Raw genomic sequence first — 26,074 nt, forward strand, 5'->3', positions numbered from 1 at the left:
GACGGTAGCAAATGATCCCAAAGCTGTTAGAGAGTTTGCAGATTTTCTCCAACCTTTGCTACGAAGACTATGGAAGAGAAAAGGGCCCTTATCTATGAAAATCGCCTGCGCTTTGGCTGCCTTGGAAAAGGACACATTACCAAAGACTGTAAACGGCGACACACCTGTGGCACATGTAGCCGACGGCATCCCACCTGCCTGCACATCGAAAGAAATTCGGAACTGGGAGTAATGGCAATTAAAGATTTAGCTGAAGGAGAACATTCAAGTACAGGTATCCAAAGGGTTATGTCCCATGCATTGACACATGTTTCTGCTACATCCAGTATTGTTCCAGTTCTCGTGTCTTCAACAACAGAGCCCCAGAAAGAAATTCTCACTTATGCGCTCCTTGACACTCAGAGTGATTCCACCTTTGTTTTGGAAGAATTGGCCTTAAAATTGAATGTCAGTATGCAGCCAGTACAGCTTAAGTACGATGACTGCTGTTAAGCTGTTAATACCGTGATAGCAAGTAAAACTGCCAGTGGCCTTCAAGTTCGGGGTTTCAACTGTGAAACCACAGCTTAAGCAGGCATATACACGTGACTTTATCCCGGTTGATAAGTCTCACATCCCTACCAAAGGTACAGCGCTTCAATGGCTTCATCTTAGACATCTGAGTAAGAAGTTACCTCCCCTTCAAGATTGCGAGGTGGGATTGTTAATTGGCTATGACTGCCCCACAGCACTGGCTCCCTTGGAGGTCATTACAGGTGCTGAAAATGAAGCTTTTGCTCAAAGAACTGTGCTTGGTTGCAGTATTATAGGGTTAGCCAACCCTCACTTAGATAGACAGGGAAATTGCAATTATGCTTATCGAATCACAGTAAAGGAGTCACCAGCACTGACAGTCACAGATTTATTGAAAGTACTGGAGTCAGACTTCAATGAGAAGAGCTATGAGGACAAGTATGTTTCACAGGATGACGTTCATTTCATACATTTTCTTGGAGACAATATAATGCAGAAGGAAGATGGACACTATCAAATGCCTCTCCCTTTCAAGAGCAGTAGTCTACCATCACTGGCCAACAATAACAGGCTTGCCACTATTCGGTTGCAACATCTGGAAAGAAAGTTAAAGGCCAATAAACAATACCATGATGAGTATTCAGCTTTCATGGAAGGAACAATATATAAAGGTGAAGCAGAACTAGCACCTCCAGCTGGGGAGGGCGAGACCGTCTGGTACATCCCTTATCATGGGGTGTGTCATCCCCAGAAGCCGGATAAACTGAGAGTTGTGTTTGATTGTTCTGCAAAATTTCATGGCATTTCATTAAATGATAACCTTCTGACAGGTCCTGATTTAATTAACTCTCTTGTAGGAGTTCTGTGTCGCTTTAGAAAGCAGGAGGTTGCTGTGACCTGTGACATTGAAAGGATGTTTCACCAATTTCACGTCTCTCCTGAAAGTTGCAACTATCTTAGGTTCCTCTGGTGGGAGGGTGGAAAATTAGCAACAGAACCAAAAGAGTACAGAATGACAGCCATCTCTTTGGTGCTGCTTCCTCTCCTGGATGCGCTAACTTTGGGTTAAAGTATCTGGCACGGCAATATCAAGTGAATTATCCAGCAGCATCAGATTTTGTGGAAAACAATTTCTATGTGGACGATCAGTGTTTCAACAGTTGAAGAGGCTGATTGTTGAGGCACAGGAACTCTGTCGACATGCAGGTCTAAGGCTGCACAAGTTCAATTCAAATCACAAAAAAGTTCTTACCTGTGTTGTCCCCTCAGAAAGAGCGGCAAACGCCGCCCCTCTTGATCTTAATCCGGTATTAACATCAGAAGGACATGTTTTTGGTATTCAATGATCCATGGATACGGATACCTTCAGCTTCAATCTCAATGCAAAAGACCACCCTCCAACACAACGAGGTCTCCTGTTAGTTGTGGCCTCCTTATATGACCCACTTGGGTTCATGGCTCCCTTTACTTTGAATGGAAAGCGTATTCTGCTGGAGCTGTGCCACAAAGGCATTGGATGGGATGATCCACTGCCTGAAGGCTTGAATATACGGTGGGAGGAGTGGAAAAATGGCCTCCAAGTGTTGAAGAAAGTTATCAAATCCGGATGTTATCACCCTCAAAGATGATATTGTGGCTTTGTTTGTTTTAGTTTCACGGTGCGTGATGGAACAATAAAGATATTGCACCGGTCGAACTCTACGCGGGTTTATTAATGCAGAGGACTGCTACATACATTAAATACTAGTTTTTGTTAATAAGGTACACCAACCTAAAACTGTTGCTGTCCAGTAAAACAGCCCTGCAATAAATTATATCCTCATAAAGCTAGTAATATTTTTTGTAATTTGTAAAATGTCTCACCATAACATCTCAGTTAGAGTGGAAGAAGCTGCAGTCGAGTACAGATGTTTAATGTATAATGTATTTTATTGTACTATAACAGTTTACTATTTTAGGATGCCTAATAACATCTGGCAAGGGGACTGCTGATGAAAACTAGCCTGTGGCTAACACGGGTATGCTTACATTTGCTTGAATGTTGATCAGTGTACATTTTCCCTTTTCAAATAAACAAATAAAAATAAATAAATAAATAATAATAATAATGGCTGGCCTCCACAGATTCAGGTCCTTCCTTTCTGTAAAGAAGAAAATGTAATTATGACAAAAGCTGACCTAAATGGAACAACCACCAACCCTGCCATGAGATCGACCTTTACGAAGATTATGCTGATCTTAAGTCTGAGATGTGTTAAAGCCCCCCTCAAGTGTATTTTGACATTTCCTTACAATGTTGTTTACCCACATAGCCAAATATGTTTTGACAAATAGCTTAATTTTGTGCTCAAAGTTGCTTAGTTGTTAAAACGGGGTGGTGACGTATGACTATAGTAATTCCATAAGTCATACGTCATTCTTCAAGCTTGCACAGGCGCACTGTCATGCCTCGTTAAGTCAGCATCAAACCGATAAACATCGTTGTGAGCTAGCTAAACAATTTATCAAGTAATTTACTTAGAACTTACAGTAGGTATGTCTCGCTGTGTCTGATGGTTGGTTTGTCTTTCTAGTTTAGTGAGCTAAGTTAACTAAGTTGTAGTTAGCCAGGTGTAGTTAGCTAGCATAGTTATTGCAGAAAGTAGGCTAACAGAGGGTCTTCATTTTATTTTTTAGTTTCCTCCTCTTGGTTTAGTGTGCTGTTCATTTTCTTTATGGCATCTGTGCATGCGGTGTTGGAGGACAGACGACAGAAAACGCGTTGCACTTTCTGTCATCGGTCACAGACACAGAGAGATAGGCTACCTAAGTTCTAAGTAAAATATATGATAAATGTTTTAGCTAGCTCACAACGATGTTTATTGGTTTGATGCTCTGACTTAACGAGGTGTGATGGCGAGACAGTTTTTTTAACGAGGCATGACAGTGCGCCTGCGCAAGCTTGGAGCATGACGTATGACTTATGGAATTACCATAGTCATACATCACCACCCCGTTTTAGCAACAAAATTAAGCTATTTGTCAAAAAATATTTGTCAAACTATGTGGATAATGTCAAAATACACTGGAGGGGGGATTGATGAGGACTACTACCAACATCATCACGAGGAATCCCACCTTCCTGTAAACGACCTGATGGTTCCAGAAAGACATGGAGTTGAAGTTCACTCCCCCGCTTCGCTGATTCCATTGCCAGGAGAAACGTAACCTTTACTGACAACCACTTTCGCTCTGCCTATTCCACAGGCTCATAAGGAGGGAGAATCTTCCACCTGTTGGCATATAGTGCCCTAGTGGAAGGTGCTCTGGAGTCCCTAATGGTTTGGATTACTGCCTGGTCACATGACCCTAGGAGTGGGTCAGGCCTCTAAAGGCACACCCATATATAATATGGACCCCCAGCTGCGAGAGCAGGTCTTGTCTCCTGCGCAGGCACCATGGGACCCCATCTAAAAGCTTGAGCATCATTGGAAACCAGAGCCTCCCTGGCCAGTTCGAGGTCACCAACAGGAGTCTGTGGTTGCTTTGCTGTCCTCTGTGCAACATAACCATTATCAGTGGTAATGGCAGAAAGGCATTGAGGAGGTGATCTGGCCACGGGTGTGCCAGGGCATCCTGTCCCAACGGAGGCGAACAGGTCCACCTCTACTGTGCCATATTTGCACCATATCTCCTCTTCCACCTCCAGGTGGTCTCCACTCCCCCGAGAGCGGTGTCTGGCGGGTGTGGAAGTCTGCCACCACATTTGTGGCCCCGGCAAGTACATGGCCCTGAGGCTGGCCAAGGGAGGTAAAGCCCATACCAGGAGTTGCCGTGCCACCCACAGCGACACGGTCGACTGGGTGCCCCCTTGTTGATTTACATGTTAGACGGCAGACTTGTTGTCTGACCAAACAAGAACGTGCCTGCCTCTTTAAGATGGCAGGAACTCGTGCAGCGCCAAATAGATAACACAGAGCTCAAGCACATTTAATGGTTCTGAATACACATACTGTCAAACCATGGGTTAAAGGAGGGTGAGTTGTTGATCAGCCTGCAAATTACCCACCCAAACAAGTAGCGGAGGAAGGCTTTGTTGGATGCAGCATGCATAAACAAAAGCAAGACATTTTGTCTTGTCTTTTTTAAATTCAATCCAATCGGAGCGCCGTGTTTTTACAACTTGATAAAAATGCCAGCAGCGTGACGAGGCGCTGAGCGTCTTTTCAGCCTTGAGCATTTTTTTCCGGTTGCCGGGAGTTGAAAAATATTCAACTTTGAGAAAAAACGCTGCGCTCCTCACTATCACTTTTTACTCAGCTGTCCAATCACAGTAGAGGAGGGGCAGGACAAATACCACACCGTAGCAACAGTTACTATGCTGGAACCGGGCTTTGTCCAACCTCAGCTCTTGCACCAAATGGTGGTACTCGCCGAGATGTTTCCTTTCTCACAAAATCTCATGAACCCACATACAGCGAGTCCGTCCTCTCTCTCTACCTGCTTCAGCCTTCTCTTCATACAGAGCAAGTACTCTATTCTGTGTTGACATTTTTACATCAGTAATGTTAGGCAGAACTGCTTGCAACAAATATATCAAGCAACCAAAGCAGTCAGAAAAAATGCTGCGCCTGAAAAACGCCAGCTAGCGCTCCCTGCTCGGCGTTTTTTTTTTCAGCTGGCAAAAAACGCTTTGGTAGACACGGGCCCTAAAGTTACTTCTTTGACTGCAGCACATCTTTACCTCAGAAAAATGGAGAGATGTTCCTCTAATGGCCTCCCGGTAGTTTGTGGCTGCGTTCCGATCTACAGTGTACATAAACAACTCTCCCTACTCCCTGCTCAGGGAATGTCGGTTAAGGGAACTTCCCTCTACAAAATTCTGCCCAGGTAACGTAAACACCTCGGATACCCGCTGCTACTATGGACATTAACTGAAATTAAATATTGAATATATATTAAAACAAAAATTGATACAATTACAAAATTTATATTTCTATAACTCCCCGCGACCCTGTATGCAGGATAAGCGGTTGACGATGGATGGATGGATGGATGGATATTTCTATAACTTCTTCTTTTCTATTCTATTAAAATGTATGTAACTTGTGAATGGATGTGATTGGATTCATTTACAAGATATGCAGCGTCATTTATCCATGGGGTAAATACCTAGGGAAAGAAGTAAGGATTAACAAAAAAGTGCAATCAATACAAGATAATTGTAGGGGATAGAAGAAGAAGAAGAGCACAGGAAGTGCATGTTAGAGGTTAGGAGTTAGAGGTGTTATAAGAGGAAGTGTTCTCAGAAGAGATGAGTTTTCAAGAGCTTCTTGAAGTTAGAGAGGGACGCCCCTGCTCTGATGGCGTGTGGCAGCTCGTTACACGTCATCGTGGTGTCACAGATGAGAATAGCCGGGACTGGGATTACTTTGTGTGAAGGGATGGCAGAGCCAGGCGGCGTTTGTTGGAGGAGCGTAGTGGCCAAGTAGGAACATAAACTTGTATTATGGAGTTAAGGTAGAGGGGGCAGACCCAGTAGTCACTCTGTATGGAGCATGAGTGACTTGAATCTGATTCTGGAGGCCATGGGGAGCCAGTGGAGGTCACACAGTAATAGAGTGACATGAGTCCTTTTGGGATGATCAAAAACCAGACGCGCTGCTGCATTCTGAACCATTTGTAAGGGTTTCACCGCACAAGCTGGAAGACCTGCTAGGAGTGCATTGCAATAGTCGAGGCGAGAGATAACCATGGCCTGTACCTGAAGCTGGGTGGCATACTGAGTAAGGTAGGGCCTGATTTTTCTGATGTTGTATAGAGCAAAGCAGCATGACTGAGACGCAGCAACATGGTCTGAAAAGGACAGCTGGTCATCGATCATGACACTGAAGTTTCTCACCACACTGGAGTAGTCAATTTGTAGTTTGATGTTATGGTGGATAGATTGCTTGGCTGGAATGACCAAGAGTTCAGTCTTAGAGTGGTTTAGTTGAAGGTGGCAAGCCTTCATCGATTCAGACATGAGACGAGACGGTGGGGTCGTTTGGCGGAAAGGATAGGTAGAGAAGAGAAGGGGCCCTAGCGCTGAGCCTTGGGGCATTCCTGTGGAATAAAAAGCACCTTATTTGTTTAATGTATTTACAAACCACATATTATTGCACTTTTGTGTATATAGCAGTACATTTAAATAAAAAGTGCTCAATACACTACTTTAGAATCCATTATTCAATTTTGCGCATAACAATGCGATTAATCGTGATTAATGGCAAGAAAGTCATGTGATTAATCGCAATTAAAAAATTTAATCGTTTCCCAGTACTACTTGGATTTTGTGTGCTGGCTGAACACTCTCCTGAACTGGTTCCAAATCATCAATGTGTGAGTTACATTTGGGTAGGGACTAACTTGTTTGACATAGGCAGTTGAGAGCAGACCACAGACCAAAGTGACAAACGAGCCCAGTGTAGTTATTTGTCCAACGTTTTACACGTGTTCCAGGAAAGAAGATTTTTAACATTGCAGGCCCAGTAGTAGTGGTGGACATGTGGGAGAGCTAGTCCACCTTTGGATTTGGGAAGATGGAGGGCTGATTGACTGATTTGTGCTTGCTTGTAACCCCAAAGGAAGGAACTTATCAGCTTGGAAAAGAAAGATTTAGTTATGAAAATAGGTAAATGTAAAAAGAGGTATAGAAATTGTGAAAGTATCGTCATTTTCATCTGATTAACATGCCCAATTAAGGAGAGCGGAATAGAGGACCATCTAGCAAGTTCTAATTTACAGTGGTTAAATAATAGGCCAAAGTTTTTAGTAAAAACGTGAACGAATAAGTCACCAAAAGATATCTGAGACCATTATTGGCCTTCTTGAAGCCGCAGACAGCCGCCTCTGGATTACGCTCCGTAGTGCTTTTTGTGTTTTTGTTTATTAACGCTCTTTTCTGCCGTCCCTTTCTGGTAACTTTTACCAAAGAAGAGCTCTTAAATATTGGACTGTCAACTGTTATGGCAGAAAATTGTGTCCTCTTACATTTAATCTTTTATGTATGTTCTTTTACTATTATTATTAGTAGTATTATTATGTATTGTGTTTTATCCTTAACCTTTCCTCTCCTATACTTCTATACGTCTGTCCACATTTACTAGGGTTTAGGTCCGAGCTGTGTTGTTTTGGTGTTTTCCTCTCTTGTTGTTCCTCTCCTCTCCTGGAATGTTCATTCAAGGCCGAGAGAGGATCTCTGTTCGCCAAAACATAGAAACCTCAAAACATCAACTGCTTATACTATTCCACCGCTTAACAAACACGGAACTTTCCTGGAGTTATTAGTTGGAGGAACTGCTTCACCTCAACAGAACTAACTCGGACTTCTGCAGATCTGCTGCCCTCTGTTTCACCGAATCCTGGCTCTCCGAGCACATCCAGGACATACCGGGATTTAATCTCATCCGCACGGATTGTGAACGGGAGCTCACGGGAAAAACAAGGGGAGGCGGACTCTGTTTCTATATAAACGAAGGTTGGTGCACAGATATCACAGTGCTGGAAAAATCATGCAGTCCTCACTTAGAGCCATTATTTATAAACCGTAAACCTTTTTATTCACCGCGGGAGTTTTCCTCGTTTGTCCTGGTCGCTGTTTACATTCCACCTCAGGCCTGTGTTAGTGAGGCGTTACTACACCTGGCCGACCAGATAACTAATGTGGAGGCTTTAGTTTTAGCATTTTTATCGCTGTGTGCAGCGGCTATGAATATTTCATATTCCTGTTCGAATTTACGCCAGTTCTCTGCCACATTTCCATTGAAGACGAGTGGGTCTGGACGTCTGTATCCATCCGCCATGTTGTTGTTTTGCCTTCCTTGTGCAGACTTGACACAGCGTTGACTTACCAACGACTGCACCTCAGGAGACCCAGGAGTTTTCCTGAAGTTCGCTGACAACACAGCGGTCATCGGCCTCATTCGGGACGGGCACGAGTCAGCCTACAGACGGGAGGTTGATCAGCTGGCTCTCTGGTGAAGTCAGAACAACCTGGAGCTTAACACGCTCAAAACTGTGGAGAGCCATGTGTCTGCTGTGGAATCCTTCAGGTTTCTGGGTTCCACCATATCCCAGGACCTGAAGTGGGAGCCCAACACTGACACCATCATCAAGAAGGCTCAGCAGAGGATGTACTTCCTGCGTCAGTTCAGGAAGCTCAACCTGCCTAAGGAGCTGCTGATCCACTTTTACTGGTTTGGATCTGCCACCAAAAAGGACAGGAGCAGACTACAACGGACAGTCAGGACTGCAGAAAAAATAATCGGTGCCAACCTGCCCTCCATTCAGGACTTATACATTTCCAGAGTCAGGAAACGGGCAGGTAACATCACTGCAGATCCATCTCACCCCGGACACAACCTGTTCCAACTTCTCCCCTCTGGTAGGCGCTACAGAGCACTATACACCAAAACCAACAGACTCAGGAACAGTTTCTTCCCACAAGCCATCACTCTGATGAACAGTTGATTTCTGACTCACGGTGTCAGGAACAATTCCTGTGCAATAACCCAGTAACTCTGCCTCTAATCAGTCACCTGTTTACTGGTTTCCACCTATTATTTATTTATTATTTATTTATTCACCATTCTCTATTTCAGTGCTGTTCATACCGTTATATTGTAGATACTGTATACAAATACACCTACCTCAAGTACATAACACCTGCACAAACTACTTATACTTCCATTCCAGCATCCTTTGCACTATGCTTCATTGCACTGTGTACATGTGTACATGTATATGTACCTGTATATCACATCCACCTCCGACATGTACATAATCCTGCATCCTTTGCACTCTGCTCACTGCACTATTTGTCAATATGTCTATATTGTTTTTGTTCATAGTGTGTATATTTTTGTTGTCTACACTGAAGACTGTGTCTGTTTTTATTTTATTATTGTGATTTTGTATTTTTGTATGAGTAAGCACATCATGAGCAATCCTGAGTCAAATTTCTCGTATGTGTACATATACCTGGCAACAAAAGCTGATTCTGATTCTGATGATTATGTGATGATCGGCGAGGTTAGGTTAGAAAAATTTAGATATGAATTTGTCATTGTCCCAAGTTGGCGTGTATATTGAGGCCAGGACCACGGGAGTGTTCTGTAGCTTACCCAAGGCTATAATGTAACGCCCATTTGGGTCCAAAAAACTGTGGCAGATAGTGACCATAATATGAAGGACCGTCCTGGGGAGAAAATGTATAAAAGTATATGTATAAATGCTATAACTATATAAAGTTGAAATAACTGGAAGGATAGGAAACAGGCTTGGAGCTATGAGGCCACCCAAGGCACTAACAGCAATAGTAGAGGGCAACTATGTGGATAAGCCAAAGAGACAGTATCTATAAACTGAAAGGTTGCACTGAGTTTGTCGCTCCATTCCTTATAATAAACACAAACTAAGTAAATTAAAAGATGCGCATCATCCAGTACCAGAGTATGAACCAAGTGTAGATTATACACGTAACATAATGCAGAAGTAAATTAACCAAACCGCTCTTTATTCAGTTCGGAGGAGTTAGCATAACATTAATGTTAAAAATGCAAAACTAGTGAGTCAACACATTTGTAATTGCCATAATGTTAACACTGTTCAGTCTGTGTCCGTTGTTGTTCACAGCTAGCATTATGGGTACCATGCCAGTACTGTGTACCGGAGAGTTCCTGCTAGATGTCTCTAGCTGCGAGGTATTCCTAGTATTCCTAAACCTCCTCCTCCTAAGTATGCAACATCCGGTTGGACTTTCAAAATCAAACACTTGTGTTTCGAAACATGCCATTTTGAAAGGGCACGTTATTAAAGTTCTGAAATATTGCAATTTGGTTAGGTTTAGGCAACAAAACTACTTGATTAAGGTTAGGAAAAGATCATCGTTCGAGTTAAAATAACTACGTACGGCAGTTAACATGTAAGTTAACTAATGTCCCTTGCGTAACTTACACAACTGAAGTAACTTGCCTAACTTAAATAAAAATATTTAATGTTGACTTTTTATTTCACATGGGACACGAACACCGCTCTCCTTGTTTAAAGTCTGGGATCATCACAGAGTGTGTGCCTAAACCTAAGTTATTGATTATATGCATGTCCTCCGGTTAACCCTACAGCTGCTAGCAGACCGGGTTAACCTCCTTCATGTTGTTGTGCATTAACACCACCACTCCACTAGATGGCACTGTCGCAAAAATACTATGGGAACTGCGGTCCCAGGATTGCGGGGGTCCTGAAACTGCAGTCTCCGGTACTGCAGCTAGATAATATTGCACAGAGGACTTTTTTTTTAGTTTGATAGTTGTGGAATCAGATGTTGATGATGTTCGTCTCGGCCTGTCACCCTGCTTGGCCTTCGGAAAAAGGACCTGTGGGCACTGTCCAGCTCAGTAGGGGTCAGCAGGGTTTGCTTATCCAGGAGTTGCTTCAGAGTGTTGTTTGGAGAGGTCCAGGCAGAGCGGGGGAGTGAATCCCCGCTGACCGACAGACAGCTGCTGAGCTACGGGGAGCTATGGAGTAGAGAGCTGGGGCAGCGCTGCAGCCTTTGGACATATAACCAGCCGCAGACGGACTGGATTATGCTTTGACAAATACGCCTGTAGGGGAGTTCAGAGTTAACTGCTTTTTCTTAAATAAATTTTTTACTTTAATTTTTGGGATTAAAGCGTTGATTTATCTTCAGTCGCGCTCTGTGATACTTCTTTACACAAAAAATGGAAAAAGATCCAAACATCCACCCCAATCTCCCCTTCTTTATTGATTTTGTAGCACTACAACAACCTCGTGCTGTTTCCTACTTTTGCTTCTGAGAGAGAAAACTCATTATTAGCTCAGCCACAAGAACTTGTCAGAAAAATGTAACCATGAATTGTTTCCTAGTTTAAACAAATGATAAATGCTGTCACTTATCTGGTTGTAACAAACAACTTTCTGGATCTTTCTTCTCCTGCCTTTCCATCTGATCCATTTCCTTGCTGTCTTCTTCCTCTCGTCTCTTTTGGCTTTTCTTTTCCCCACACCTTTCTTTGTGCCTTCTGCATTTCCTGCCTTCAGATGAACCAGTGCTTTACATTCAGCAAAGAAGAAGAGCGGGACAGAAAGGTATTCTCAACATTCCCGTACATTTTCTCTCTGTTAGTCAATGAAAAAACCTTATTAGTTAAGATAAGTTTCTCTTCGTCAAAGGTTTCATAAATATTAATAAGTATATTATTAAGTAGTAAGTTATTGGATTTTTTTTAAGGACCCAAAGAATATACTGAATATATTAATAAATCTTAACGTGTAAGAACATTTTAAACATTTGTCTAAAAATAGTCTGCTCTGCTGTACATTTATAACTTGGAAGCCACCGGTAAAAGAACACTATTAAGTACACTATTGTTTATATGACTAGCCAGATTTGCATTCAAATGTAACGCAAATTTTAACCATATATGTAGAAAATCTGCATAAGAAAATTGCCATACCATTGAATATTAAGAGTTGGTTCATCGAGATAATCAGTAGGTGGTGCTGATGCTACAGCCGGGTGCCATTATACCATTGAAGAGGGCACCAGTCAAACCTCATATGGTGGGGTAAAAAATTTACCTCTACACAGGTCTGGGGCCTCATTACAGAAACTGTTTTAAGTCGAACAAGTCTGACATTTAAGATTTTTGTCATTACAGAAACTTGTTTTATATCTTACATTATTTGATAGGAATTTAGCTACTACAGATCTGAATAATTTCCATAGTGAAGAATCTGAGGTTAGGATGGCATAGACCCTGTCCTAAACTGCCAAAAAAATTATCTGACACAACCTTTTGTCACTTGTACAGTATATTAGTAGGAATAGTAGTATTTCATACGGACGCTGAAGGGTACCTTTAGCGTGAAATAATTACGCTTTGTCACGCTGTCTGAAAGCGTCGGTAATGACGCACTGAGATGAGAACGAGTTGGATTTTTTTTTTTAAACAATCAAGGTGTAAGAAATTATAATTAACAAGCTATTCATTCAGATTAATTTGAATGTAACATCGTAGAATTGACCTTTAGCAGTTTATTTAGAGGCCTTCCACGGTCTCATTAAGTCACAAGCAAACATATAAACGTTCTACTCAAAATCCATGCAATTATAAAAGAAGTAGGATGTTGGATTTAATTAAGTCAGTCTTGGTTTGAATGGTTTTGTATTTAAGTGCAAAACTAGATGGAAGGTTAAATGCTGAATAGCTGGATTGTGTGGTCTTTCAGTAAGTGCTTAATGCAGAAGTAACATACAGCTCAGCTGAAAGTGGTGCCTTCAGTCACCAGTGAGGGGAAGTTCCAAGTCTAAAACCTGATTCAGTCAGTGACAATGATTGTTTGGTACACTCATGTCAGTTTAAGGATTAAATGGTAGAGAATAAATATGAAGGTCAATATATTAAAAACATAAGTACGTTCAATCTAATCTTTTCCCAACAAATGTCTTCTTTGTTGGACGGAGTCAGACAACAGGGGAAGAGAATCACGGTCCAGCTCCCCAGATAGTTGTTCTGAAAAAAGAGACAAGTAGGTCCAGAAAGATAAAGAGGTAGAATCAATTAATAGATGGTGTGGGGCAGTTACACTGGTCGCAGGCATGCAGAGAGTGATGTCATGTAGCAATTCCTCCATCTCAAATCAGAGCATTGAGAATACTGTACATGTAAATATTCACATTCTACTCATTATTACGTATTTAAACAGCCCACACATCCTATCTGCTTCTTTTTCAGAGTAAAAGATGCATCTAAACAGTTCTTATTAGTTCAATTTCTGTTGTTCTTGTCATAGTTTGCCGAGTGCTGAGGCAGAAAAACAGGTCTTAGGACCCACATGCAAGAAACTAAAAGCGCTAAAATACAGTATGCTGCCTTCACCATTTATGCTCGTGCTAACCCATACGGTCTTGAAAGATTGTAGCATGCTGAGTGCAAACCAATGTGTCTTGCAGTCTCTCTATAATTGTAGAAATGATTGTCATTAGTGTCTTTTTGTGGATGTTGTTTTACATTTGTGCATCATGAAGAGTTAGTGAATTTTGAATCTCTTTGTTGACATTGATTTACTCCCATATTTGAGTCTAAAGGCAAAAAAAGAAAGGTAAGTGAGTTCATGATTAAGTTTAATTAGCATAAACCTGCACACAGATTGTAGGAAGATATTGTGCAAGACAGCGTAGCAGACATTTATAAGGTACTGGTTTTAGTTTCCAGCATCTCTTTTCACTACATAAGCCAGAAGACATAAGTCATTTTGAAAATTTTTAAGGAGACTTGGTGGAGTTGGTTGATGAAAAGGGAGTTTAAAAAGCCCTGTATTTTGAGTTACAGTGAATAGGTGCAATCACAACGTGGATGTCATAATAAAGAGTACTGGACTTGAGCATAAACAAAGGCTAACACATTCATTTACAGTGAACTTGATTGACAGTGTGTGACCTCTTAAAATAAAAATACATTTGATATTATGATACATTTCTTATATGTTGTGATTTAAATTGCAAATGGAACATTATCTGTTTATAGTTCCATGAATAATGTGCCATAGAAGTATGAAAGTATACCTTATTTCCTAATTGAACGCCACAGCATGTGATGACCATACAGAGAGTAAGAAGCTTTTTCTGATGCGTATATACCACTTTTCTGGCAGAATGATTAAACTAAGCATGTTAGCCATCTTAATCATAATGTGTTGCTTTTAAATAGCTGAGGATATGATAAAAGCATGTAGAAATGTAGAAACATGTATTCTGTCCTTTTTTCTGGGGGAGGAACCATAGACTTGATTGTGTCCCCTGGAAATAATGTTTTTATTTTATTTACAACATAAAATGAATAATTGAACTTGAATTTCATATAAGGCAACCCAAACCACATGAACTAAGATGTGGTTTTCAAAGTAAAATATTTTAGAACTGCAAATTTTGTAGTTTTTCAATTTAAACATAAAGTATTCAGAAGTGATTACATTTCCTAATGGCTTAAAATCACTTGTAAGATTCATATCTTTATAGCCATTTGTTGTTTCCATAAATATAGATGTAACCTGATGTATTTTTTGTGTGATGCAGCATCTTGGGGAGTTGGTGCTTGGTTTCCTGAACAGGGACTTGCAGCCTTCCTGCCAGCTGGCCTGTCTAGAAACAGTTCGAATCCTTTCCAGAGACAAACACTGCCTGGACCCCTACCTTAGTCGCTCTGCCATGTCTACTCTCTGCCGCTACGCCGGCATCTCAGTGGCTGGTACTGCTGTACCTGCCTACAGCCAGCCAGTGGAGGGCCAAGGTAATTCCCGCCAACTCTCACCTGGTGCTCCTGTTTTGTTGTTCCTCCAATGAAACATTTAAATTCCATTTTCATACCTCATTACAACATAAGACATCCAACAGACACACAGTAAACATTTTGACTTAGGCTATCGTTGCTGGAAAAAGCGGATTTTAACGTTTAAAGTACATTTTCTTCCTTTCGTTATGCTTGCAACCACAGCGATTATTTGTTGGGGTCTGAGTGCAGCCAAAACACAGTACTGTCCCTGAACCTGTCCTGTATAGACGCAGACGAAGGAGTGAAGCTGCTGCTGATGTGCTAATATGCTGTTTTTACTATGCGCCAGTTTAGACAATGTGTAATATTAAATATGGCCCTGTTCCATCAAGTGTCCCAGATAGCAATTCCAGAGAGACAGCATTCACACTACCAGGTACCTGGATTCAGCTCATCTAAATGGAATGCAGATGCAGATGATTGTTATTAATTACACCTATGCTTTTCCTGCTACCACAAAAAGGTCTTTACAAGCCCTACACATAAAGATGGCTTGGTGTCATTAAAGGATCATTTCTTAACCCCCAAGTAAAATCTTTATAATCTGAATAAAATGTTGGGGTGTTTCCAACATGTCTGACTGACTGACTGCTTGTATTTCTTTATTTCCAGATGTAACTTTATTTTTTACAATGTTATTACTGATAAACAGACTAAACTATAAAAATATACTTTACTAAGTAGATGCTAATTTTCAACAATTGGGAGTATTTCAACTGCAAATATTAAGTGATAACAGGGCTAAAGTTCACCCATATTTGTTGTGTGTGTTTCCCACAATTTATTTATGTAGAAGGTGTTACACAGGACAAGGCTCAAGGCCTGACTGAGTTCAAATTAGTTCAGGAATGATTACACCAAATATCTATAGAGATAAAATATTGATTAAAAAAAATAGTGCGTTAGAAGCTCACTTTATCTTCCGCTCTCCAGTCTTTGTTGCGTTTTTTGTGAAAATGGTCTAGATATAGGTTGAATGTGCTACTTGACTTTGCCATTCTTTCTCTTCCTAGTGAAGGGTGAGGGAGGAGAGGACGAAAAGGCAGCAGATAGATCAAGTGATGTGGTGAAGGAAGCCTCCCCTACTCCAGAAAACCCTGACCAGGAAGTGATTGTAGAGGCTCTCAAGTCCATCTGTAACATCCTGCTACACAGCGAGACAGGACAGGTTAGTGTCCTGTGTGTCTCTTCATACCTACAATTACATGAATTCCCCAGATTATAATTTTTTTTTTTTTGGTACTAATTTATATATAATGGATGGCAGGTGATAGCAGCAGATCTTCAAATGATAAAGGGTGTGGCAGAGAGGCTGAAGCAGTATCATGATCCCACCTGGAACCATGAGGTATGGACTTCAAATAGGTAGATAATTAATTTTATGAACACTTTATGGCAGTGAGCAGAACAGAACTTGTACAAATAAAAATGTAATAAATAAATAAATAAAAAAACATAATACAGACAGCATATGTATCTTTCAAAGCATATTTTTATTGTAAATTAATTAAATATGAGACTGGGTTACTTTTGAATTTTTTCAATAGGTGCCAATACAATAACAATTAGAAGTATCAAAAAATGAATTCTTTACTTACTGTAAGGGACATAATCATATTTTTTTTTAACTTTTTTTCATAGTCAGCATATTTATGACTTAGAATAAAACAGGAATACTACTGACCAAGCTTTCAATGCCTGCTTTTGGCTTTGTGTATAGTTTTTGATACTCTGAAATGGTAACAGCAGATAGAGAGCGAATAAGTCTCCATGTGTCTGCTCTCTATCCAGGTACGTTTCTTTGACCTGCGCCTCACCTTCCTGCTCACTGCCCTCAGAGTAGACATCAGGGCGCAGCTGGTTCAAGAGCTTCACGGCATCAGTCTGCTAGGTAACTGATCTGCTGAGTAACCATTGTAACTACTGTGTATGTTCAGAGGGGCCCATCAACCTTGAGGAATATCCATCATCAGTGACATCTTAAATCAGCAAACGTGTTGATGATGTGGTGATCACTAAAACAATAAAATCATTCCTCTCGCCAGAGCGAGACTGAAAGCTGGCATCAAGGGAGGCAAAGCAGAGACCTCAACAAAAATCACCACCAAAGACATGTGGCAGGCCATCAAAAACATCAGAGGCTACAAAAGCAGGAGCTCCACCATCATGTGTGAGGCCACAGTACCAGATGAACTAAACACCTTTTACGCTCACTTTGATCTCCTCAACAAAGAGTCAGCTGTGAAGTCTACTCCAGAGGACCGGCCCCTGTCAGTATCCACAGCAGATGTGAGGAGAGTCCTGCTGAGACTGAATATGAGTAAATAAGCTGGGCCTGATAACATTCCTCGCCATGTGCTAAAAAACCTGAGCCAATCAGCTAGTTGATGTTGTTACTGACATTTTTAACATCTCACAGTCTCAGGAGAGGGTTCCCACCTGCTTCAAGACAGCCACCATCGTTCCTGTACCTAAAAAAGTCTGCAGTGTCTAGTCTGAACTCTCACCCCCATTCTGATGAAGTGCTTTGAGAAGCTGGTTCTTCAGCACATAAAGAACAACATCCCAGCCAGCCTGGACCCTCACCAGTTTGCTTTCAGAACCAACAGATCCACAGGGGATGCCATCTCCACTACCCTCCACTCAGCCCTCACACTCTGTGAGAAAAACAACACCTACATCAGAATACTGTTTGTGGATTTCAGCTCAGCATTCAACACAATCTCCCCATGAAACTGATCAGCAAACTCAACACTCTGGGTTTAAATACAACACTGGATATTGGACTTCCTCACAAACAGACCCCAGTCACTTTGGATTGGCGGACTCACCTCCTCCACTCTAGTTCTTAACATTGGAGCCCCCCAGGGCTGTGTGCTCAGCCCCATCCTGTTCACGCTGTACACCCACGACTGCATCCCCCAACGTGGAGAGAACGCTCTTGTGAAGTTTGCGGATGACACCACCATCATTGGCCGGATTTCAAACAAAGATGAGACTTCATATCGGGAGGAAATTCATAATCTTGCAGAGTGGTGCTCAGAGAACAACCTACTGCTCAACGTCAGCAAAACCAAGGAGCTGATCACTGATTTTAGGAAGAAGGAGATAAAGACACACACTCCTGTCTACATCAGTGGAGCTGAGGTGGAGCAGGTGAACAGTTTCAGGTTCCTGGTAATAAACATCATCTCATATCTCCATGCTGGTGAAGAAAGCTCAGAAACGACTGTGTTTCATGAGGAAGCTTAAGAAGGCCAAATTCCCGTCAGTTTTTACAGAGGAGCAATAGAATCATCCTGACTGGAAACATCACTAACATGGGATGTGCACGGCCCAGGACCGGAGGGCTCTGCAGCGGGTGATTCAAACTGCATCAGTGATATCGGTGAGGTGCCTGCAGAGCCCAAAGGATACTGAAGGACAGTACCCACCCAGCCACAGCCTGTTCAGCCTGCTGCCTTCTGGGAAAGAGATATAGAAGTTTCTGCTGCCACACCACCAGACTGCAGAGCAGCTTTTCCCCCAAGATATCAGACTCTTAAACTCTAATTCATCCTCAGCACTGCTCCAGTGATGGTAGTTTATTTCTGTTTACCATTTTTCATAATTGATTCTGTATTAATGTATATTGTCTGCTGTGTAGCAGACTCTATAACTTGTTATATTGTGACAGTAAATCTACCTACCTACTGCCCTGGGAAACCAGTGTCAGCTCTCTCTTACTAGTCTTCAAGGTAACCAATGCTAAGAGGCAACTTACCTTCCAGATCATGATCAGATGTCAAAACACCTAGGATGTTCTGAAGTCCAACAACCCATGATAAATGTATAACAAGACATATGAAAAATAATCGACCATTTTGTACTTTTGTAAATGTAAGGTACAATGAACTAAGTAAAAAACATATCTGATATCTTTCCACGTTCTAGGCAACCAGCTGGATGCTGCACTTGGACTGTGTCGGCCAGACACATTGGAGATTGGGTTAGAGGGTGTCTCACCTGAAGAACCGCTCCCACTGAGCCGCCAGCAGACAGAACTAGCCATGGAAATACTGAAAATACTGTTCAATATTACATTTGACACAACCAGGCACAAGATCGATGAGGTACTAAAGAAAATTACAGTTTAGTTTTGTTCTACTAATAATTATGAATGATGTCATGTAATAGTTCATCCAAAATCCACTTATAATATTTTTACCATATTTCATGGTAATCCATCCAGGAGTTGTTGAGACATTTCACTCCAAACAACCATATTAGTTGACTGAACAACAACAAGTTAAACATGAGCAAATGTAAAATATACAATAAAAACACACATTGGCATTGATGAGGGTTTTTAACTAATAAGAACTGTTTACATGTATCTCAATATGTGCGTAATGTCTGTGTGTGAAGGAAGAGGCAGCAGAGTACAGACATTTGGGAGCCAAACTAAGACACTGTCTAATGAGCCATGCAGATGGAGAGGAGCGGACTGAGGAGTTTCACAGGTAGGACAACATGTTCATTGATTTCTTGCATTGATCATGCAGTCAATGCTCTTCCATCATGCCGTCCCCCTAATACCCTCCACCTCTTTTTCTCAGCCATACTGTTAACTTGCTAGGTAACCTCCCTCTGCCCTGTTTGGATGTACTGTTGATGCCCAAGGTGCAACAAGGATCCTGTGAGTACATGGGGGTCAACATGGATGCTGTCAACATTCTGCTAGAATTCATGGAGAAAAGACTTGACCGGGTAAGAAATTACAAGTGAAAAGGCATGAATGATAAAATGGGTAACATGAAACAATGATTTTAAAATGTGCTAGAATAACTTTCAAAAGGGTTGTTCATTGGTTAGAAGATATGTGTTGCTTATTTTCTAGGGCAACATAGGAAATAAACAATTGAACACAGCCAGGCAAACTACTGTGTTTTCTATCCGGAACGTAATTTCTTAATTGTCATTTTTTCACGTATTTGCATACAAAAAAAACCAAAATGCTGTTCCCCAGTGCCAGTTGTTGATAAAACCAATATAGATCATAAAAACAGTAACAACAGATACAAAAATGAATATTTAGAAAATATAACTAAGAAATATCAGTTAAAAAACACATACCACATGCACCATGTCACATAATAGCAACTCATCCTTCGGGTGTATTGAGAGTGCAATAGAGCAGTCCTGTAATTTACTTGTAAGGTGTCTTTAGTGCATGACAGTTATAGGGTTTCAGGTGACAGTACTGATATGGCAGCCGGTGTGTTGTGGGCACAGTCAGTGGTGGAAGAAGTTCTCAATTTTCATACTTAAGTAAAAGTTCAGACATCACAATGTAACAATGTTACTCAAGTAAAAGTAAAAAAGTACCTTTCGGATCTTCTTAACATTTTCCTGATTTACGTAACATGTTTTCTGGTCAATTATTCTGCAGTCTTATCTTATTAAAAAAGCAGAGGGGCACCAATAATGTTGCTGGCAGTTCTCACTATACGGTAGCCCTGCTGTTTCCAAACCAGTAGTTGAGGATGGATTCAGTGGTGCCCCTGCCCTGTCTGAGTCTGCGGAGTTGGTAGAGTCGCTGTTGGGCTGTCTTTACGACGGCCAAGGTGTTGGTGGAGAAGGTCAGAGGTACACTCCCAGGAACTTCACGTTGCTGACTTCTCCACAGCAGAGCCATCGATGGTCAGCGGCGTGCGACGGTGATGCCTGCTGTCCCTTCTGAAGTCAAACACCAACTCCTTTGATTTCAGATTTCAGGGAGAGGTTGTAGGACGTGCACCACACAGACAGGTGCTCCACCTCAATCCTAGGCAGACTCGTCATTGTCAGTAATGAGACCCACTACTACTGTGTCATCAGCAAACTTAATTATATGGTTGGAATTGAATGGCTGTGCAGGGGTGGGTGAGCAGAGTGAACAGCAGGTTCACTCTGCAAAACACCACCCTGAGGTGAGCCTGTACTCACTGAGATTGTTGGTAAAGTCTGGCGGCCCACTCTGACTGACTCCTGCCTCAGTGACAGGAACTAAAAGACCAGCAGGTACCAGCATTCACACCTAGCAACCTCAGCTTTTCCACTAGTTGTTGTGGAAATTAAATTGGTGTTGAACGCTGAGCTGAACACAATAAAGAGGAGCCTGGCATATGTGTTCTTTCTCTCCAGATGTGACAGAGTGAGATGAAGTGTGGTGGAAATTGCATCCTCTGTGGACATAATCTATGTCACTAGGTGGAGCTGTATGTTAACTGATGAATGAATGGTCCATTTGGTTCTATCAACAAACTCATTTCATGCTTTATTATCTAATTCTGTGGCCCAGTCATTTAAAAAGGCCTTGTTTCAAAATTTACATTTCAGACCTTTATTATTTCAGTTAATATTGTGCTCACATGGTGCATATTTCTAAATAATGCTGTATTTAATTATATTACCTCCAAATAACTATTTTTACATGGATTGTATTTGATATAACTGACTTATTTGCTTTTGCAGTCCATCTAATGAGGTTGCATTTATCATGAAATCCTTAAAGTTTGCTTGTCTATCTCCCAGGGACATAAACTGAAGGAGACCCTTCTCCCTTCACTGAACTTACTGACTGAGAGTGCCCGCAACCACCGAGAGACCAGGAAGTTCCTTAGGTCAAAGGTCAGTACTTGCTTGAGGCAAAGAGAATCCATGATATATCCATTTATATATTTCTACATTTATTTATGTTGACTGTATGTTTGTCTGCGTGTAGCACCTTATCACTGCAGCAAATTCCTTGTATGTGTAAAACACTACTTGGCAATAAAGCTCCTTCTGATTCTGATGATGAAGAGATTAATTATGAGTAATGTTAGTGTTTTGATAGCTCGGAAATCCGTGTGTGTGTGTGTGTGTGTTCAGGTGCTGCCTCCACTGCGTGATGTGAAGAACAGGCCAGAGGTGGGCAGTACTCTGAGGAACAAACTAGTCCGTTTAATGACACACATTGACACTGACGTCAAGGACGGTGCTGCCGAATTCCTCTTTGTTCTCTGCAAAGAAAGTGGTGAGGGAAATAGTAGAGATTTTTCAATAATTCATGGCGGTGTTTGTGTGACTGACTTGCCTATGGCTCACTGTAACATCAACCATCTGGACTGATCAATTTTCTTATTATCTTTTCACCATCAAAATTAGCTATTGTTGAACCAATGACATATGACTTCACACATTCCAACGAGAGAAAAAAAATGTGGCATGTATAATGATCTTTTAATGTGTTCAAATACTGCATATAATATGTTCTCTATCCAGTTTCAAGGTTCATTAAGTACACTGGATACGGTAATGCTGCAGGTCTTCTGGCTGCAAGAGGACTTCTTAGGGGGGGCAGAGACTCTGGCATCTACTCTGAAGATGAAGACTCTGAGACAGAGGAGTACAGAGAGGCCAAGGCCCAGTAAGTACCACCACAACAATGTGTCACCTTAACTCAGTAACTGATGTAGTGTGTTTCATTGCACCTTTTCCAAAAATAGTGTGGCTTTAACTAACGTACTTGACAGATACATTTTATGTTTGGTTTTTTTCTTTTAACCAATGAATGTTTTTCTGCACTTGTATTTATAAGAGCAGTATTCAGTATTTTTACAAAACATACAATGTTGCTTAACACCACTCTGCCGGAAGTTTCATGGTATGAGTTTAGCAATACTGTGCTGCTTCTGCAGATGCTTCATAAATTAGATGTAGAATTGTTTGCCGTTGAAAGCCCTCCTTTAGCTTTTTGGCTAACAGCTGACTTGAATAACAGAAGGTCTGGTGCCGCTGACCTGCAGCGCAGTCGCACATGTCAAGTCTATTTTTATTTATGAGCATTTATGTAAAATTGTACCTAAAGACACAAAAGGAAAAAAACTAAAACGGATTAACGTATCAAAATTCTTCAGATAACTTTTGATCAGCGACGTCTGTAAATTATCCTGCCAAAGTTTCGGGAAGATGGCCAAACATTGTCGTTGCAATGCCTTGGATCCCTAATACTGGGTGTTGAGCAGGAACATCGGGGCACAGGAAACCCGCGACCACAGATCCAGACCCTGACCTAGAAAGCGACAGAAGGAGAGAGACAACAAAGCACAAAACTATGTGAGCCTGAAGAAGTTGAGTTAGTAATTTGCATTAATGGGATGAGGATACTTACAGATCGAGGGAGAGCAGCCTTAACTATAAGCTTTATCAAAGAGGAAAGTCTTAAATGTGCCTCCTGAACCCAAACTGGAACCTGGTTCCACAAGAGATGAGCTTGATAGCTGAAGGCTCCGGCTCCCATTTTTCTTTTGGAGACCACAAGTTACCCTGCATTCTGGGAGAGCAATTTTCTGGTGGGGTAATAAGGTAATATGAGCTTTATAGATGAGCAGAAAGATTTTAATCATGTACTGCTCTGCCTGCTGCACTAGCTCTGGGATTTTCTACGCCAGAGAGGTGATGTTTCATGTCCCTAGAGCCAGTTTTCTCAGCACACTAAACTACTGACAGATAATCGAAGCTCCTTCCTCTCCAGTTACATGTTGAGCTAATCAGTTTACAGTGCTGACACAGCAGGGATAACACACAAGACAACACTATATGAAACAGACAAAATAAAACAGATGATTTAGATTATTGGCAAAACCTTCTCACCTCAACATCCATTTGATGTTCTGGAGCTTTTCATCATACCAACTTTGATAAATGTGAATTAAAAGTACCCATTAATTATCAACTGCTTAATTTAAAAAGTTTTGCTGTTTTCTGTTCCTTTGATAGTTTCCTCTCTCTCTTTTGTCACTAGTATAAATCCAGTAACAGGAGTTGTAGAAGAGGAGCAGCCAGATCCCATGGAGGGAATGACAGAGGAGCAAAAAGAATATGAAGCCATGAAGCTGGTCAACATGTTTGACAAACTGTCAAGGTCAATAAAAGTGGACACACACACACACACACACACACACACACACATTCACAGATGCACTGTTCAGTTTGAAGTAATTTCTAATACATTCCAAAATTGTTGTCTTTTACAATAGATAACTATATAAACTTAGCACAAAAAGCAAGGAAAGTTGTGTTTGGTAGATTATTTCCTTGTTGTAACATTGCTTCTTGGCAATGCATCTTATACCATTGGAAAGCCTGAATATTTCCCTTGGTGCCACATTTGTAAGGAACATGCATTTGTGGGATGAGCAGCAAAGCTGAGTATGTGGGTTGCACCCATGAAAAATGTGAGAAATCTTCTCTGAAGTCTGAACAAACAAGACATACTGGACAGAAGCGTGATATAACCATACACAGCCACAACAGCCATGCACCTCCTCCTCATGCTGGTCACCAGCCTGGTCACACACCGCTGTCAAATACTGCAAGTATAGAAATAAGAAATAATTATTACCATAATTATTTCTCCATGCAGGACCAATGTGATCCAGCCCATGCAGCTCGGTATGGATGGGAAGATGAGAGAGATGACTCCTGAGGATCTGCATAAACTGACCCACAATCCTTTGTTTCAGCCAGAAGAGCCCATAAATTCTGACAGTGAAGATGAGGCTTAGCAAACACAGAAGCATAAATGCAGAAACAGATTCAACTCCTGTGACAATTGTGGAAGAGCTGTGTCATTATTTTAAATACTCACATCACATATTATACCACCACATATATTCTGATGGGAGGTGAAGCTTACGGAAAGTTAGCATTTGTTTAGTCAAAGTGAAAACACAGCATGGAGTACACGGGGCGGCTTAAAGGACCATATCGCTGGTGTTATGAGTGCTATTCTGTCAATTACAAATCACCAACTACTGCTGACCATTTTCCAAAGAGTACCATTAGTTTCCTTCCTCCAATATTCATTTCAGTATACCACGAAAACCACTGTGCTTAGGGGCAAAGCTCAGCAAATGTCAAAAAGAGCTGAAAATTCTTGACTCAAAAGCTAGTGTGGGGTCCCCTGGATTTTAAGTTGTTGAACCTTAAAAATAACTTCCAAAGCATAGATTTCTTGAATGATGTCATCTGTCAGGGGACAACCTGTGAAGGGTTTCCCTAAATAAGACCTTTCCACCATAAGCAGGAAATTTCTCCAGAATGCAGGTGCACATGCTCATCATCAGATCATCTTCTGACTTTAATGAGATCAGTTACACATAATGTTTCACCACAACAACAGTATGCCTGAGCTCTCTGTTTATGTGCAAGTCATCTTTGATTGGCATTTATCAGTCACCTCCACACATACTGTATCCTTTAACTTTTGAAAAAATGACATTTGAAAAACTCAACAGCACCATTTCTTCCCAAAAACAACATCCCAGTTAATGTTACTCAGGATAATCCACGGACCTCACTGTCAACAGAAATATCTACAGCAGAAACAGATTTGTGCTCACAGTTTGTCTCCATATGAAGTTAAACATTTTTAAGGAACATGTCTGTGAAGAAATGGTCAGTTATTCAAGATTAGAATCAATCAAATCAACTAAAGATACTCAAAGATGTTTTGCCTCTCATCCAAAAGGCTTCTTCAGTTTGTAGGAACATTTTTACAGAATGTTGGAACTCTTTGTGATTAGATGAAGACATGTCATTTTACTTACTTTTACATGAGAGCAAAGGAAAATAGCCAAAGAGCTGTTCTTCAGTTTATAATGATGGAATCAACTGTATCTTAAAAAAATTAAACTATGAACTGTAGATGTCATAAAGCCCTTCCGATGTCTTATTTTTTAGAATTTAAATGTGAAGCTGCAGATTGATAAGTTATGATTTTAGAGTGTAGATGAAATATTGTTATGCAACAAAATAAAATCTGAAACACATTATTTATTAAATGTATTACTTTATATTGTTAATGTATAGCTGCTAACTCTATTGTGTACTGTAATATACATTAAATGGGTTTAAACAACAGAGTTGTCTTATGGCTTATTTCTGATGCAGGTATTGTGCTAATTTGGTACATGCTGTATGGAGCCAGGACAGGGACTCATTCACATTGAAAACAAAAGCTGAACTGAAAAAGGAAGCACTGGCAAAACAATGCCAATAAAACCGGAAAAAGTTGTACTGGCAGTTTTTATTAATTATGTAATGAAAAAGAACTGGTAAGAAAGAGAGTATCGCTAAAGAACTGAACCAATAAAGAATATCAATACAAGTGTGTGAATAAA

The 26,074-nt window shown here is 41.0% G+C and overlaps 1 protein-coding gene across 2 annotated transcripts in view; it reads left to right on the forward strand.

The window, feature by feature from the left end:
• Positions 1-25,814, forward strand: part of ric8a (RIC8 guanine nucleotide exchange factor A) — a 44,070-nt gene extending 18,256 nt beyond the window's left edge. The window contains exons 2-14 of one of the 2 annotated variants that reach the window (XM_038707102.1): positions 11,593-11,640; positions 14,630-14,843; positions 15,899-16,053; positions 16,153-16,233; positions 16,677-16,776; positions 18,819-18,997; positions 19,293-19,387; positions 19,484-19,634; positions 21,441-21,536; positions 21,780-21,924; positions 22,173-22,317; positions 23,695-23,814; positions 24,316-25,814. In XM_038707102.1, the coding sequence (XP_038563030.1) occupies positions 11,593-11,640; positions 14,630-14,843; positions 15,899-16,053; positions 16,153-16,233; positions 16,677-16,776; positions 18,819-18,997; positions 19,293-19,387; positions 19,484-19,634; positions 21,441-21,536; positions 21,780-21,924; positions 22,173-22,317; positions 23,695-23,814; positions 24,316-24,457 (1,671 nt within the window). In that variant the 3' untranslated portion in view covers positions 24,458-25,814. The remainder of the gene's footprint in view (positions 1-11,592; positions 11,641-14,629; positions 14,844-15,898; positions 16,054-16,152; positions 16,234-16,676; positions 16,777-18,818; positions 18,998-19,292; positions 19,388-19,483; positions 19,635-21,440; positions 21,537-21,779; positions 21,925-22,172; positions 22,318-23,694; positions 23,815-24,315) is intronic. The other variant, XM_038707103.1, reaches the window with a different exon arrangement.
• The last annotated feature ends 260 nt before the right edge of the window (positions 25,815-26,074 follow it).

Source organism: Micropterus salmoides, unplaced genomic scaffold (assembly GCF_014851395.1).
Source record: "Micropterus salmoides isolate LMB-PRFRI ecotype aquatic unplaced genomic scaffold, ASM1485139v1 Ms_hic_scaffold_8, whole genome shotgun sequence".
NCBI lineage: Eukaryota > Metazoa > Chordata > Actinopteri > Centrarchiformes > Centrarchidae > Micropterus > Micropterus salmoides.